This window comes from Giraffa tippelskirchi, chromosome 5 (assembly GCF_054371585.1).
Source record: "Giraffa tippelskirchi isolate mGirTip1 chromosome 5, T2T-mGirTip1v1.2.pri, whole genome shotgun sequence".
Taxonomy (NCBI): Eukaryota; Metazoa; Chordata; class Mammalia; order Artiodactyla; family Giraffidae; genus Giraffa; species Giraffa tippelskirchi.
The window spans coordinates 32,199,079-32,211,760 of record NC_137279.1 but is presented as its reverse complement, the minus strand read 5'-3'; the positions used below and the strand labels follow the sequence as shown (position 1 = coordinate 32,211,760).

The following is a 12,682-nucleotide window of genomic DNA, read 5'->3' as shown; positions in this document are numbered from 1 at the left end:
CCGCCTCGAGCCTGGACTTATCCCTCCCCTGTCCCTGGAGAGGCCTCGATCCTGGCACTTGCCACCTGGGGCAGGCCCGTGACGGCCCTCACTGTGTTCTTCAAAGATTTGGGGAAAGCTTGGAGGCAGGGGACTGGACCCAATGGCCTCTCCAGTCTTCCCAACTGGAGTGTCCCCAGCCTCCTGCCCTGTTTCCTGCCAGGAGTGGCCTGTTGGAATCCCGATCGCCTTCTACCCAGCTGGTGGTGCCCTCTGACGGCTCCAGTTCAGAGGAGGGGAGGGATGAGCCAGGGCCTGGGTCCATCTGTGTCTGATGTTCCTTCTGGCCCAGCCTCAGCCTGGAAGGGATTTCTGAGCCTTGACCAGGGAAGGGCCTTCCTGGAGTGGAGCCCTGGGTGCAGAACCCTGTCCAAGTGAGAGACAAGGTGGGCCTGGGGTGGGGTGGGGTTTGGGCACCATGGTGGGGCTCTGTTCAGCTCCCTGGGCAGGACTAGGACCAGGATTTCGGGGTGTCTTGGGGACACAGGGCCATTGGCCAGCCCTCCCTGAGCCCTCATCTATAAATGGCTCTCCCTGAACCCCTAGAGGACTGGACCCCAAGGCCCCATTTATCTCCAGGCCAACCGACCCTGGCATTCTGGGTGGAGGAATGGGAGGCAGCCTGAAAGTTGTACATGGGTGTACGTTTGGCAGGACACGTGTGGCAGCAGCTGACCTTGCCCTCCAGGAAGGGTTGGGTCACTTGCAAAGGCTCCGGCTCAGGCCATAGGCCGGGTGACTGCCACGAGCCTCCTACCCAGGGCCCCGTGACTGTGTCCTTCCAGGCAGGTGGTCAGTCCTGTGGCTGGGCTTGTGGGGAACACGGTGGGCAGGTCCTGAGTGTCAGAGGACACCTGGTGGAGGTCAGGGGTCTGTGTCCCCACTGCCCAACTCCAAGAGCGGATGGTCCTTTCCCCACCAGCCCTTGGTTCCCGCCCTCCCTCTGTCTCCTCCCTAGGCCTCGCCCTTTTCTACTACCAGCTGGAACCAGGCACCAGTGATCAGCCCAGCCACCTGCACTGCCTAGTCCAGGAAGGGCTCAGCTCTCCAAGACCAGCACCTGGGAGGCCTGGGAGGGGGGCTGCAGACAGCTGGGGAGTGGGTTTCTGGTTGACTGGTTTTGGAGAGGAAAAAGGATCTAGAGAATGTTTTTTCTTGGTTTATCAGTTATCTCCCTCCCAGAGTTGTAGTGGAGTGTGGGGAGTGGAATGTCCACGCTCTTGGACATCTTCAGGCTGGTTTTGTTTTTGCTGTTGGCACAATGGGGGTTGTTGTGCAGGCGGAAGCCCCAAAGTGCCAGCCCCATTTTTGTCCCCAGCCACCTTATTATTTAGACCAGTGCTGAGTAGGCTTTCTGTTGAACCATCTTTGGGTCACAGTCTCGGAGAGTGTTGCCTCCTGGGCTCCCCAGTGACCAGGGGAGTTTGGGTTGGACTGTGTCTCCTCGCACACACCCACCATGGAAACACATCCAGAGACCCCCCTGTGCATGGAGACCCTCCCTGCAAGCCGCCTTCAGAAGCTCCTTTGTTTTCTGCAAGTGATGACCCTGGGCCCATCCTGCTGGTACTCATGACTGGTGCAGGCACCTGCCCTCCTGCTGGTTGGGGGTTCCTTCCAAGGGTCCTCTGGGGGCTCCCCGGCCCAGGTCGGGGGCTGACCGAGTCTCGCCCCATGGATACCTGCAGCCTTTGCCCCCAGTTATTGGGTCCCAGGGATGTTGAGGGCCTGAGAGGGTCGTGTAGAGGGTGGGCTTGGGGGCCTCCAGAGCAGGGTGGCAGGAAGGAGCTTGGGTGGGAGGCGGGGGCTGAAGTTTTGGCCTGGCCACAACCCAACGTCCCCCCTCTGCACTTGCAGCTGTCCTCTGCTGATGACCTGTCTCCATTGAGGAAGCTGTACCCCCCCCCCCAACAATTTTATATTTCTGGAAGTTTACAGGTTGTGGTGCATCAGCCCAAAGTCATTGGCTTGTGTTTTGGGATTTTTTTCTTAGTTTTCAGATTTTTTTTAAACAAAGTATTTTTTTAGGTGCGATAACCCAGAAAGGGCCCATTGGGTGTGTGTGTGTCCTGAACCCCTGATACCGAGGTGGGAGTCCGAGCCTCCGATGCTCCTCTGGGCCTGAGCATGAGGGGAGGTCCCACCTGCACTGCCCCCCTCCCCAGGCATCAGTGCATGGGGGGATGAGGGAGCAGAACCCCACCCAGGCCGGCATCTGGCCCTGCTAAGAAGCGCCTGCCCCTTCCCCAGCACAAGCCCAGGCTGGCGAAGGGGCCGGGGTGCTGGGGCGAGTCCGGGGCGGGTGGGGTGGTCCCAGCCAGGAGCTGGAGCTGGAGGCTGAGCCCCTGTGAGCAGTGACCTAGCCGGTCCTCGGGAGGACGTGTGGGAGGCTTGACAAGGACTGTACCCGACACTGTCCCCTTCACTTTGTACTCTGTGTGTATGTCTTGGTTTTCCGTGTTTTAATAAACCCTCTGGGAAAGGATTGAATCAGAGTGTTCTCCTAGCTTCTCACTGATCTAGGAAGGGGGTCGGGAAGGATGTTGGGGGGAGGGGGTGTCGCCTGAAGCTACCTCCCACCTGAGAAGACATGGCCCCTTGAGGCTGAGGGGCTTGCTGGGACAGGGGGCACCCAAAAAGGGGTGTTCAGGGGTGGTGCCAGCCCCTTCCCCTGCACCCTGAAATCGCATTGCTCAGGAACACTGAGCCCCCACAGGGGCCCGCAGGCCTCCCTGGACCCTGACCTCTCTGTCCCTGGGGGCCTAGCAGCCTGCCACCAACCTGCAGTGGCAAGAGAGATGGTGTTGGTGAGGGGAGCAGGCAGGGCATTCCCACCCCCAACTACCTGGGACAGATTTGGGTTCTCAGTCCCCAATCTTTGCTTCTCCCCCCAGGGCCCATGTCTCCCAACCTCCCCTCAGGATTCTGTCTGCTGGCCTTTAAAGATACCTCCTCCCACTGCCCTCGACCCAGCCCTGACCCCGAATACCCTGCAAAGGAGAGGAGCGGAGAGGAGCAGACCCTGATGGGCTCGGGTTTTATTTTGTCATTCCATAAATACGGCACTGTGTCTCCACTGAGTGTCATTGGAAGCGCGAGGCGTACGATGTCTCTGCCTGTGGAGGGGTGATGCAGTTAGCTGAGGAGCCACAGTCATTAAAATAAAAGGGGGAGAGAAACAGCACATTATTTACACGGCCAGAGAGACCAGGAGACAGGGCAGACCCCTCTGTTGTCCTCGGGACCTCAAATTTGCTGTAGATTTGGGATGAAAAACGGTAGGGGCTGCATGTGTCCTTAGCAAGGAAGACTGGTCCCGCTCCCATGCAAACTGGGCCTTCTTTCCTGGTGGGGAACTCCCAAGGTGGACCCCTGGGGGCAAACTCTGCTTCCAGGCAAGGGTGAGAGGCTGGCTGGCAGGTGGCTGGGGACTGTGGGGGGCTTCTCCTCAACAGGGTAGGGTGAGGACGGCTGGCCTCAAACCCATGCCGAAGCCCAGGCTTCCCCTCCAGGGCCTGCCTTGGCCAAGCTCTTCGTCTCCAGGCTCTCCCTGCCCTTGAGCCCCACTTCATCCCTTCCCCACTCCAGCCACCCCCCACTAAGTCGGGGACACTTCCTCAGGAAGCGGAGCCCCATCCTTCCACACCCACTTGCAGGGGGGCAATGCAGAACTAGGCTCCAGACAGCACCCCAGGGCCTGGAACAGGCTTGGGACTTGGTGCTGGGCATCTTGGCCTTGGAAGAGCTTGGCCCTGAGAGCCCACGTCTCCCACTGGGCTTGTCCTTCCCAGGTGTAAAGCTCATGGGGTGGGGGCAGCAGGCCCAACCATGGGCCCAATTGCAAGCCCGGGTGCCTCTTCCATTTGTGGGTGGGCAGGGTGGCAGCAGTGTGGAGGGGGCCCAGCCAGACTCTCCAGGGAGGGGCAGGTGACCTGGCTCCTGAGCATGGCCAGCTGTTGGGACACTTGGGCTCTGCGTGGTGGACTATAGTGTCTTGTCCTCGGAGCTAGGCCCCCCACCCATGTGATGGTGGTGACTCTTGTTGGGACAGGCTTGTCCCCTCCTCACGCTCATTAGGGTGAAACTTGTAGGAGACTTGGTGAAGACCCCCAGGGGCCTAGTCTACAAGGAGGGAGAAGGTTCTAGACTCCAGGGTCAGCACAAAGGTCTGGAGTGGAGGAAGTTGTTCTCCCCCCATCTTGTGGCTTTCCTAAAGTCAGTTTCCTAGGCCTCAGCTCTGCCAGGACTGGACGGTAGGCCTTTGGAATAATGGCAGGGAGGTCCATGTCTGCCCAGGGGTGAGTGTGAGAATGTAGGGGGTGCCCAGGGTAGGAGTCACACAGGCCCATACACAGAAGGCCAGTGCGTTCACAGAGCCTGGCTCGGGGCCCCTGAATAGCCAGCAAAAGCTGAGGTGCCGCTCAGGACCATGGGGGCTGGGCCTCCTGGCTGCGGGCGCCTCACCTCCTCTATTCCTGCAGTCCCAGGTCTGGCTGTAAAGGGGCTGACACTTCTGAAGGTCCTGCCCTCTGTCCCTGTCCCCAACCTGTTCCAGGCTGGGGTGTGGGGTGTGGAAAGGAATGATCAACCCCAGCCATCCCTCCCTCTTCAGAGGCTGTGGGAGGGTGTCCTGGGGGTAGAACTGCTGCCTAGCTGCCTTGGCAACAAGCTCTGAGCACCCCACCCAACCTGGTCTGAGGCCTTGCTGGGGACGCTGCTCCAGGGAGAGGCTACAGGGGTCTTCTCCTGGACTGTGGGGGGGGTTGCTGCCCAGGCCCTGGGCATCAAGCACAGAAAACCCCAGGGACCTTCCCTCACTGAAGGATCCCAGCATGTCCTCTCTGCAGACCCCAAGGCCACCACCCTGGGCAGAGCAGAGGCTGGCCACTCCATGTGTGGTCACCAGCCACAGTCTGGCTAAGCAGGCACAACCTTGGGGCCTTCCAGGGCAAGGACAGAGGGGCAGCGACATGGGACTGGGCGGAGAGGGACCTGGGCTAGAGTCTGGGCACTGGGGCTCATCAGTTGTGTACGAGGAGGAAGCCAGTGGGGCGATGAGCTTGAAGTCAGACCCCTGACTTCTTGTGGGTCCCTCCTGGAGCAATCAAATCCCCCTGGATCCTTGCCTCTGCCAGCAAGGGTGGGGGTGGGGGTCAAAGGACAGCTCGGAAGGCCCCTTGGAGACCCAGTGGGGCAGGTGGTGTGGAGAAGGGGGTGTGGGAGAATCTGATGTCAGGCCCAATGACAGTACCTGGAGCCCTTGGCAAAAGGGGGGATAAGGGAGACCCCAGTGGGAGGCCCACCCCAACCAGGGCCCAGCAGAGGGGCCATAGGAAGAGCCAGACCTGGCTTCCTCTTCCCTTCCCCAATACTAGGTGGGTTTCTCAGCAGAGGAGAGGCCAGCTCTGCCTGCTCCTAGGCCCCAACGGGTCTCGGCCTGGCCTGGACTTGAGTCTCTGAGATGGGCCGTGGCTGGGAGAAATGTCGTTTCTTGGTGGAAGATGAGCAGAGGCGGCAGGCTTGGGTGGGAAGGCTCAAATGCCTTTGAACTGATGCCGACCCTCCAGCATGAATCTGACGTTAGTCCTGTGAAGCAGCAGGTGCTGTGTGGCAGCGACTTTTGAGATCTTTTCCTGATGACATGTTGGTGCATTGTTTTGTTTTTGATGCAAACCACACACTTGGCTTCAAAATAGCTTAAGCGAGCAAACAGAGAGGCTAGGAGGGAGATGAAACTGTCCAGGCAAATGGTTGGGGGCTTCTTAGGATCTGTAGTCCTTTTTGCTGTAGGGTTTATTGCCCAAAATACTATCGATCTCGTGGATGATGGAAGACGACAGTTTTGGAAGGACCTGTGTGCAAAGACGGGAGCTAGTCAGAATCTACCTGCAGACGAGGTGATGTGTAATGGAGCAGGACCTTATGGGGCCTTCCTGGTACAGACCCCACCCCTCTCATGTCCTCCACACCTGCCTCTTGCCTGTAGAAAAACTTTAACCAAAGAATAAATTCAATTGGAGAAGTGAGAAAATGCAAAAACAAAGAAAAGTCGTGAAACAGGACAAAATAATAATAGTTCAGCCATTAGGCAAAATCAGGGACCTTTTAGTTCCTCCTCAAGGGCTATAGATAGTATTCTGAGCCATGTACTTTGAGCTCTTCTGTAGATACTGCAACTCCCATCAGGTGGAAGAAGTTAACAACATCATTACCAGACTGTAGCCATGACATGAACTGCTCCATCATGCACAATTCTGAGAACCAGCCTCAGGGAAATGGGAACAAACTGACCCTAGAACTGAAGATTGTGTGTGTGTGTGTTAGTCACTCAGTCATTTCCAACTCTTTGCAACCCCATGGACTGTGGTTCACGGGATCAGGAAGATCCCCTGGAGAAGGAAATGACTACCCACTCCAGTATTCTTGCCTGGAGAATCCCATGGACAGAACTGAAGATTACTTGTGCTTAAAACAATTAAGATGACCCTGATCAATTCATGTTGATGTATGGCAGAAACTAATAATATTGTAAAGTAATTATCCTCCAATTAAAAAAAAAGATGACCCTGATCAGATGATCGCATGATCAATTTCAAGATGATGGCTGGAGCTGACTGTGCTGTTCTGCTTGTAGCCACTCCTCAACCTGTGCACCCCTGAAACTCCCCTTTGAAATCTCTTGCTACCTGATTGACAAGGGGAAGTCTGTTTGGGGACAGAAGTCCACCTTCTCCCCAGGACTGCTGGCTTCCTCAATAAAGCTGTCTTTCCTTTTATCCAACACTTATCTCACAGTATTGGATTCTTGAATGACGAGCAGTCAAACCTCAGTTTGGTAACAGGGGGACATTCTTCCAGCTGTCCGCTGGCCCTGGCCTGTCCCACCCTCATTGCATGCAGCTTGTGGAGCAGAGGGGGACTTGCCGCTTCTGTATTCCAGGTTTGGGGCAGAGGGAAGCCTGCCCTGGTCTAAGCTCTGCCCCTTGAATGGATGGACAGTGGGAGCATAAGATGCAGATTTCAGGACCATAACATCTGATAATCCACACCCCCAAACTGCTTTTTCCAGCCCTCTTGACAGCAACACCCACCCTACTTCCAGGTGACAAACCCGTGGTTTGTCCCCAGGATCTGGCCCACTGTCCCACACCCTCACATCCAGTCTGTCAGCCAGTCCTGTTGTTCCACCTTCCAGAAATCCAGGACCCAACCAGCTGTCCATCTGTACCAAGGCCATCCCTTACCCCCAGACTGTCATCAGTTCCCAGGAATCTCCCTGTTCCCCCTGCTGCTCCCCAACTCTTTCCTCCACTCAGCAGCCAGAGAGTGAGAGGCAGCCTTTTAAAATCTAAGTCAGACTGCCCCTCTTCTGCTCCCATCTCACTCGACCGTCGCCGAAGTCCTTAGAGGGCATGCAGTGCCCGGAGGACCTTTCCCTGCCCTTCTACTCCGGGCCTCTGGCCTCGCTGCTGTCCTGGGCTTGTGCCTACCTTGCACCTTTGCATCAGCCCGGATTGTATTTGCACCGCCCACTCCTCATCCTTCAAGCCTTTGCTCACAAGTCACTTTATCAACAAGGCTACCCTGTAGCCCCCTTTAACTTGGGTCCATGGCTCCCTCCCTCCCTACTCGTACTGGATACCCCTGACCTTGCTCTAGGTTTCCTTTTCCAGAGTGCTTATCATCCTCTGACACACATTCTAATCTTACTCCTTGCATTTTCTGTTTTTTGTTTATCCAGATAAAAAGCCAGCCCTTCAAGAGCAAGGCTTTTATTTGGTGGGATGCCATCTATGGGGTCGCACAGAGTTGGACACGACTGAAGCGACTTAGCAGCAGCAGCAGCAGCAGCTGTAGCCCAGGTGCCTCGAACAGTGCCTGGTATGTAGTAGGTGCTCAATAAGTACATGCTGGACAGATGCCTGGCTGAGACTCTGAACTTTGTCCAGGGACCGCAAGGCTGGCAATACACTCACCTGTATTGCTCCAATGTTCTCCATCAGCTGGTCTGCGCTGGAAGCACCCAGGAGCACGGAGCTGACCCCCTCGTTCCTCAGGCACCAGGCTAGGGGTGGGCAGCAAGACCAGAGGTGGGGAAGGCATCCCCACACAGGGCCCTCCCTGGTTCTGCCCTACCCATGATGGGGCCAGAGAGACCCAGCCTCTTGGGCATAGGACTGAGGGTGCTCCAGGAGGGGCCTGGCAAGCCAGGGGCTCAGCAGTGCTGGCACCAGCTGCCCCCAGTGGAGAGATGGCCCAAATGCTCAGGGACCCCCTCATCCCCTCCCCATGAATATGGGAGCACATTACCCACCACTGGCTGGTGGAGGGGCTGGGCCAGGCACTCAGGGATTCTTGATATTTTTCTGAGGGCCCTGGTCCCCACCCTGTGCCCCAGCCCTCTTACCGATGGCCAGCTGGGGGAGGGTGCAGCCCAGACGCTCAGCGATGGCCTGCAGTTCCTTCAGCTTGGCCTGCTGGCGCCGGCCCTCTTCACTCAGGATCTTGTCCTTTAGCCACTGGTAGCCCTGGTTGTGGGGTGTGGGGAGAGCACAACCCATGGGTGAGGGCAGGTCACCTGGGCCTCTGCATGCATGGCACAAATGACGATCTGTGCCAGGGCAGCACCCCCTGGCCCTGATGCTGTAGTCCAGACCCAGGCAGGTGGAAGAATGGGAACCACTGCATTTGAAGGCTGTGGTCTGAGGGGAAGCTGAGGCTGGGCCCGTGAGCTTGGACAAGGAGGTGGACAAACCAATCTTCCCTTCTTCTGGGAGGCTGGGCGGCCCAGGAGGTGTGCCCACAGAAAGGTCAGGGAGCCCTCTGGGAGGCTTCTGTGGTTTGAGGAGAAATGGGGGAGGCAGGCCATCCTGATCCCTAGGGCTGGGGGCGCCAGTGTTCGCTCTGTCCTGGCCTGGGCAGGCCTTTCTCTGCCTGCTCCTTGTCCCCCAAACCCTTCAGTCTGGAGACCCTCTGAGTCCCCACTCTGAGGTGTATGTGTCGGGTGTTCACTTGCCCTGGGGGCACCTCTGAGGGATACTGAAGAAATTCTTCAGCCCTCTGCCCAGAGGTTCAGTGATGGGCCAGAGAGAGTGTAGGGGTGTCTATAGGGGAGGAGGCATCTGAAATGGGACACGTAGCCCCGGCCCAGGTGTGAGTGTTGAACTTGGGGCGACGGCAGAGGGGCGGGGGAGTGAGGGGCTTCTTCAGCTGCTGGATGTCCCACAGATGGGCAGCCTTTCTAGACATGGGGTCAGGCCAGCTGGTGCTCCAAGTTCCCACGCCTGGAACCGCCCCGCAGACAGTGGCCCAGGGAAGGTGTCCAGCACCAAGGTGTCCACCCAAAGGCTCCATCCCTCCAAAATGCCTGTCCCTGCCTGTCCCCTCCCCCAGCCCCAGCCGCAGCTTCACCTTCAAAGAGGCTCTAGAGTAGGGCGGGATGCCACTGTCGTACTTTCCGGAAACGATGCCGCAGGCCAGAGGGGACCAGGTCATGGCGCCCACTCCTGGGAGAGTAGAGCGGGGAGAGGTCAAGCCCAGGGCCCCAAGAAGGAGCAGGGAGAAGAGAAAGGGGCGTGGCAGAAGAGAGCTGGGAAGGCAGGGCCGGACGAGGCCGAGCTACAGGGCGTGAGAGGGGCGGAGCCGGGGCGTGAGAGGGGGAGACTGGGGATAAGATTGGAGCACGGCTGGGGAAGGGCGGGGCTAGGGAGCGGAGGGGGCGGGGCGAGGGAGAGGAGACGAGAGGGGCGGGGCGAGGGCGGGGAACCCACCTATCTTGTGGAAGAGCTCAGGCAGCTGCACCTCTACCTTCTCCCGCTGGAACATGTGGTACTCCGCCTGCTCGCAGATGGGCGGGATCAGGTTGAACTGCCGGGCCACGGAGTAGGCCTCCTGTGGAAGCAAAGAGGGGCACCGATGGTTCCTGCGGGCCAGCCGATCTGGGGGCCCTCTTGAGCAGCAGGGAGAAGACAAAAAGGCATCTCCAGGAAACTGGCTGGCCCGCTTGCCCCCTGCCCGCTCCTCTCAGCTTCCCTGTAAGACTGTTAGGCTCCCCCTCCATGACCTGAGAACACCGGGTGGGCTGTGGAACCCCAAGGACGAAGGGATTTGGGGGGAAAGCACGACTCTGTAGTGAGGCTTAGGTTCTGGCACTTACTGGCTGGTGGCCTTGGGCAAGGGGCTCACTCCTCTGTGACTCAGCTTCCCCATCTGTCATATGTTGCCCGCCCTCAGGACAGTGCCTGCTTGTTACTGATTTTATCATTATTGTCAGTCTAGGGCCTGGACCCGGAATGACAGCAGGGGCAGGAAACACTAGGTCAGGATGGGAGAGTGGCCGGCATCAGCCCATTTCTGGGACTCAGAGCCCAAGGCCTCCACTCTGCAGACTGGATGGGCATGAGCTCCTGGGGAAGCCCATCTGCCAGCCTGAGAGGCCCTTTCCCCTTTAGCTTGAGACTCAGCTTTCACATCTGTAAAGTGGGGACGAGATCCTGACACCTCAGTGAGTTCTGCGCTGTGTCCAGGCAGCTTCAGAAAAAATACCAAATGATACGAAAGTCACAGACGCCAAAGGCTGATTGAAACCGTAGGATTCTCGAGTTGTATTCAACTTGAAGATCCTGCTTAATTTTTTTTTTTTTGATGAACCAGAAATCTGGGACTCACTAGAGGAGAACCCCCCCCTCTGAGGCATGCCAAGATGTGCGAAATTCTGGGAGGTGGGGCATGGGAAGGGCTGGGATGGGGAGGAGGCCTGGAGCTGAGGATGAGGGAGTCAGCCTGAGAGCTAGTCTGAGAAGACGCAGTCCCCAGGCCTCTGCCCTTCCCCCACCAACCAGCTGTCTGCCTCTGGGGAGCCACTCTGCCAACCATTCTGGGATACCCCAGGAATATTATAAAACATCTTTTACCCTCAGCTTCTGATGGCTCCCGTGGAGGGAAATGACAAGGAAGGGGATGCCTTCTTGAAAGTGCAGGTGAGGGGGAAACATCATGGATTATGAGATGGAAACTCAGGCTCTGAGCTGCACGGCCTGGAGTACCCATCATTTGGCGTGAGTTTGGGCAAGTTACTTAACCTCTCTGTGCCTCAATGGCCACATCTGAGAAACTGGGTGACAGCAGCAGTTACCTCATAGGCTGTAAGGATGAAATGGGAGTTAGTCCACATGAAGCCCCCAAATCTAACGGCACCTGGAAGACTGCAGGAGCTCAGCCTAGTGGCTGGCACTGTCACCACTGCTGGGCGCCAGCTGAGCTCCAGGATCCCTGCTAAGAGCTTCACCTCTGATCTCTCAGATAATCCTCACATAGCCTCGTGACTGTAGGTCGTCCTAGCAGTCTTGTTCTACAGGTGGGGAAACCGAGGCTCAGAGAGCTGAAGCCATTGGTCCGGGGCCACATAGTGCTGGGATTCAAGCCCAGAGCCCCGTCTGTGAAGTCTGCAGACATCATTGCCACAAGTCACCAAACTGTCCCTCCCCTTAGTACCCAGTAGTCTAGGCGTTAGGGACTAATGGCATCAAACCTGCCAGAGCCCCAGGGTCATCACCCATGGAGCGAGGCCGGGAGCCCAGCCCCTGGATGCACACACACCAAGAGGTCACGTTACCATGATCTCCATGGAGCTCCAGCGCGATGTGCCCCAGTACATGGCCATCCCCTGGTTAATGACGTGAGTCATGGCGCGCACCGTCTCTGTCAGGAGAGAAGGGGAAACTGCAGGTTGGGGGGATGGCTGAGGGCACAGGGACCCGCCTGGGGACATTCTGCAAAACAAAAAAGGCGGCCACCGGGAGCAGGGAGAGGATGCTGCCAGGACAGCTTGTAAGCAGTGTGCTTCCTGGCTCCCGAGGCGTAGGTGGCCGGGGTTTTCTGGGACGACAGAAAAAACTGAGCTGCTGTCCAAGAAGCTGATCTTGAAAACAGTGTCCCTAGATAGTTACAGGCCTTATGGAATGTTTGAAAATAAGGATTATGGGTGGGTTGAGATGTTCCTATGGCAGATTAGAGGGATGAAGGAAAGGTGAGGTCAAAGAATGTGACTCTGGACTCTAGAATGGGGGGCATTCTCTAGTTTGGGAAAGATTTGGGGACCCTTATTGCTCAGGAAGAACCACATGAACAGATTAAGGTTATGATCAGATTGACAGGCGGCAACAGGAAATAAACTCAATTTTTGCCCTTCTCTAGTATTCTGAAAGTGTTAGTCGCTCAGTCACGTCCAACTCTTTGCGACTCTATTCACTGTAGCCTACCAAGCTCCTCCGTCCACGGGATTCTCCAGGCAAGAATACTGGAGTGTGTTGCCATTCTCTTCTCCAGGGGATCTTCCCGGCTCAGGGATGGAAGCTGGGTCTCCTGCATTGCAGGCAGATTCTTTACTGTCTGAGCCACCTACGGGGGTTACTCCAGACTGTCACTGGGATCTGGAGAACTGAATGTAGAGGTAATAACAGGTCTGTCCCAACAAAGGGCAGGGTAGGGGCCCTGGCTGGTCCCAGAGGGTGGGGTGGTAGGGCGGAGTTCCCCTTACATCCAAGAGAGCCAGCGGTAAACATGGAAAGCCCCCTGTGGACCATGCCCCGGCTTCTCAAACAAGTCAGTATCCAGCAAGTGACCCGCTCCCCATCTACACTGT

General features: G+C 57.2%; 1 protein-coding gene across 9 annotated transcripts in view; it reads right to left on the bottom strand.

The window, feature by feature from the left end:
• Window positions 1-3,049: 3,049 nt before the first annotated feature.
• Window positions 3,050-12,682, bottom strand: part of KCNAB2 (potassium voltage-gated channel subfamily A regulatory beta subunit 2) — a 95,065-nt gene continuing 85,432 nt past the window's right edge. For all 9 annotated transcript variants that reach the window (XM_081490319.1, XM_081490317.1, XM_081490322.1 and 6 more), the window contains 6 exons: window positions 11,654-11,739; window positions 9,810-9,930; window positions 9,451-9,545; window positions 8,447-8,567; window positions 8,016-8,104; window positions 3,050-5,891 (listed from right to left, as the gene is read on the bottom strand). In XM_081490319.1, coding sequence (XP_081346445.1) covers window positions 5,802-5,891; window positions 8,016-8,104; window positions 8,447-8,567; window positions 9,451-9,545; window positions 9,810-9,930; window positions 11,654-11,739 — 602 coding nt within the window. In that variant the 3' untranslated portion in view covers window positions 3,050-5,801. The remainder of the gene's footprint in view (window positions 5,892-8,015; window positions 8,105-8,446; window positions 8,568-9,450; window positions 9,546-9,809; window positions 9,931-11,653; window positions 11,740-12,682) is intronic.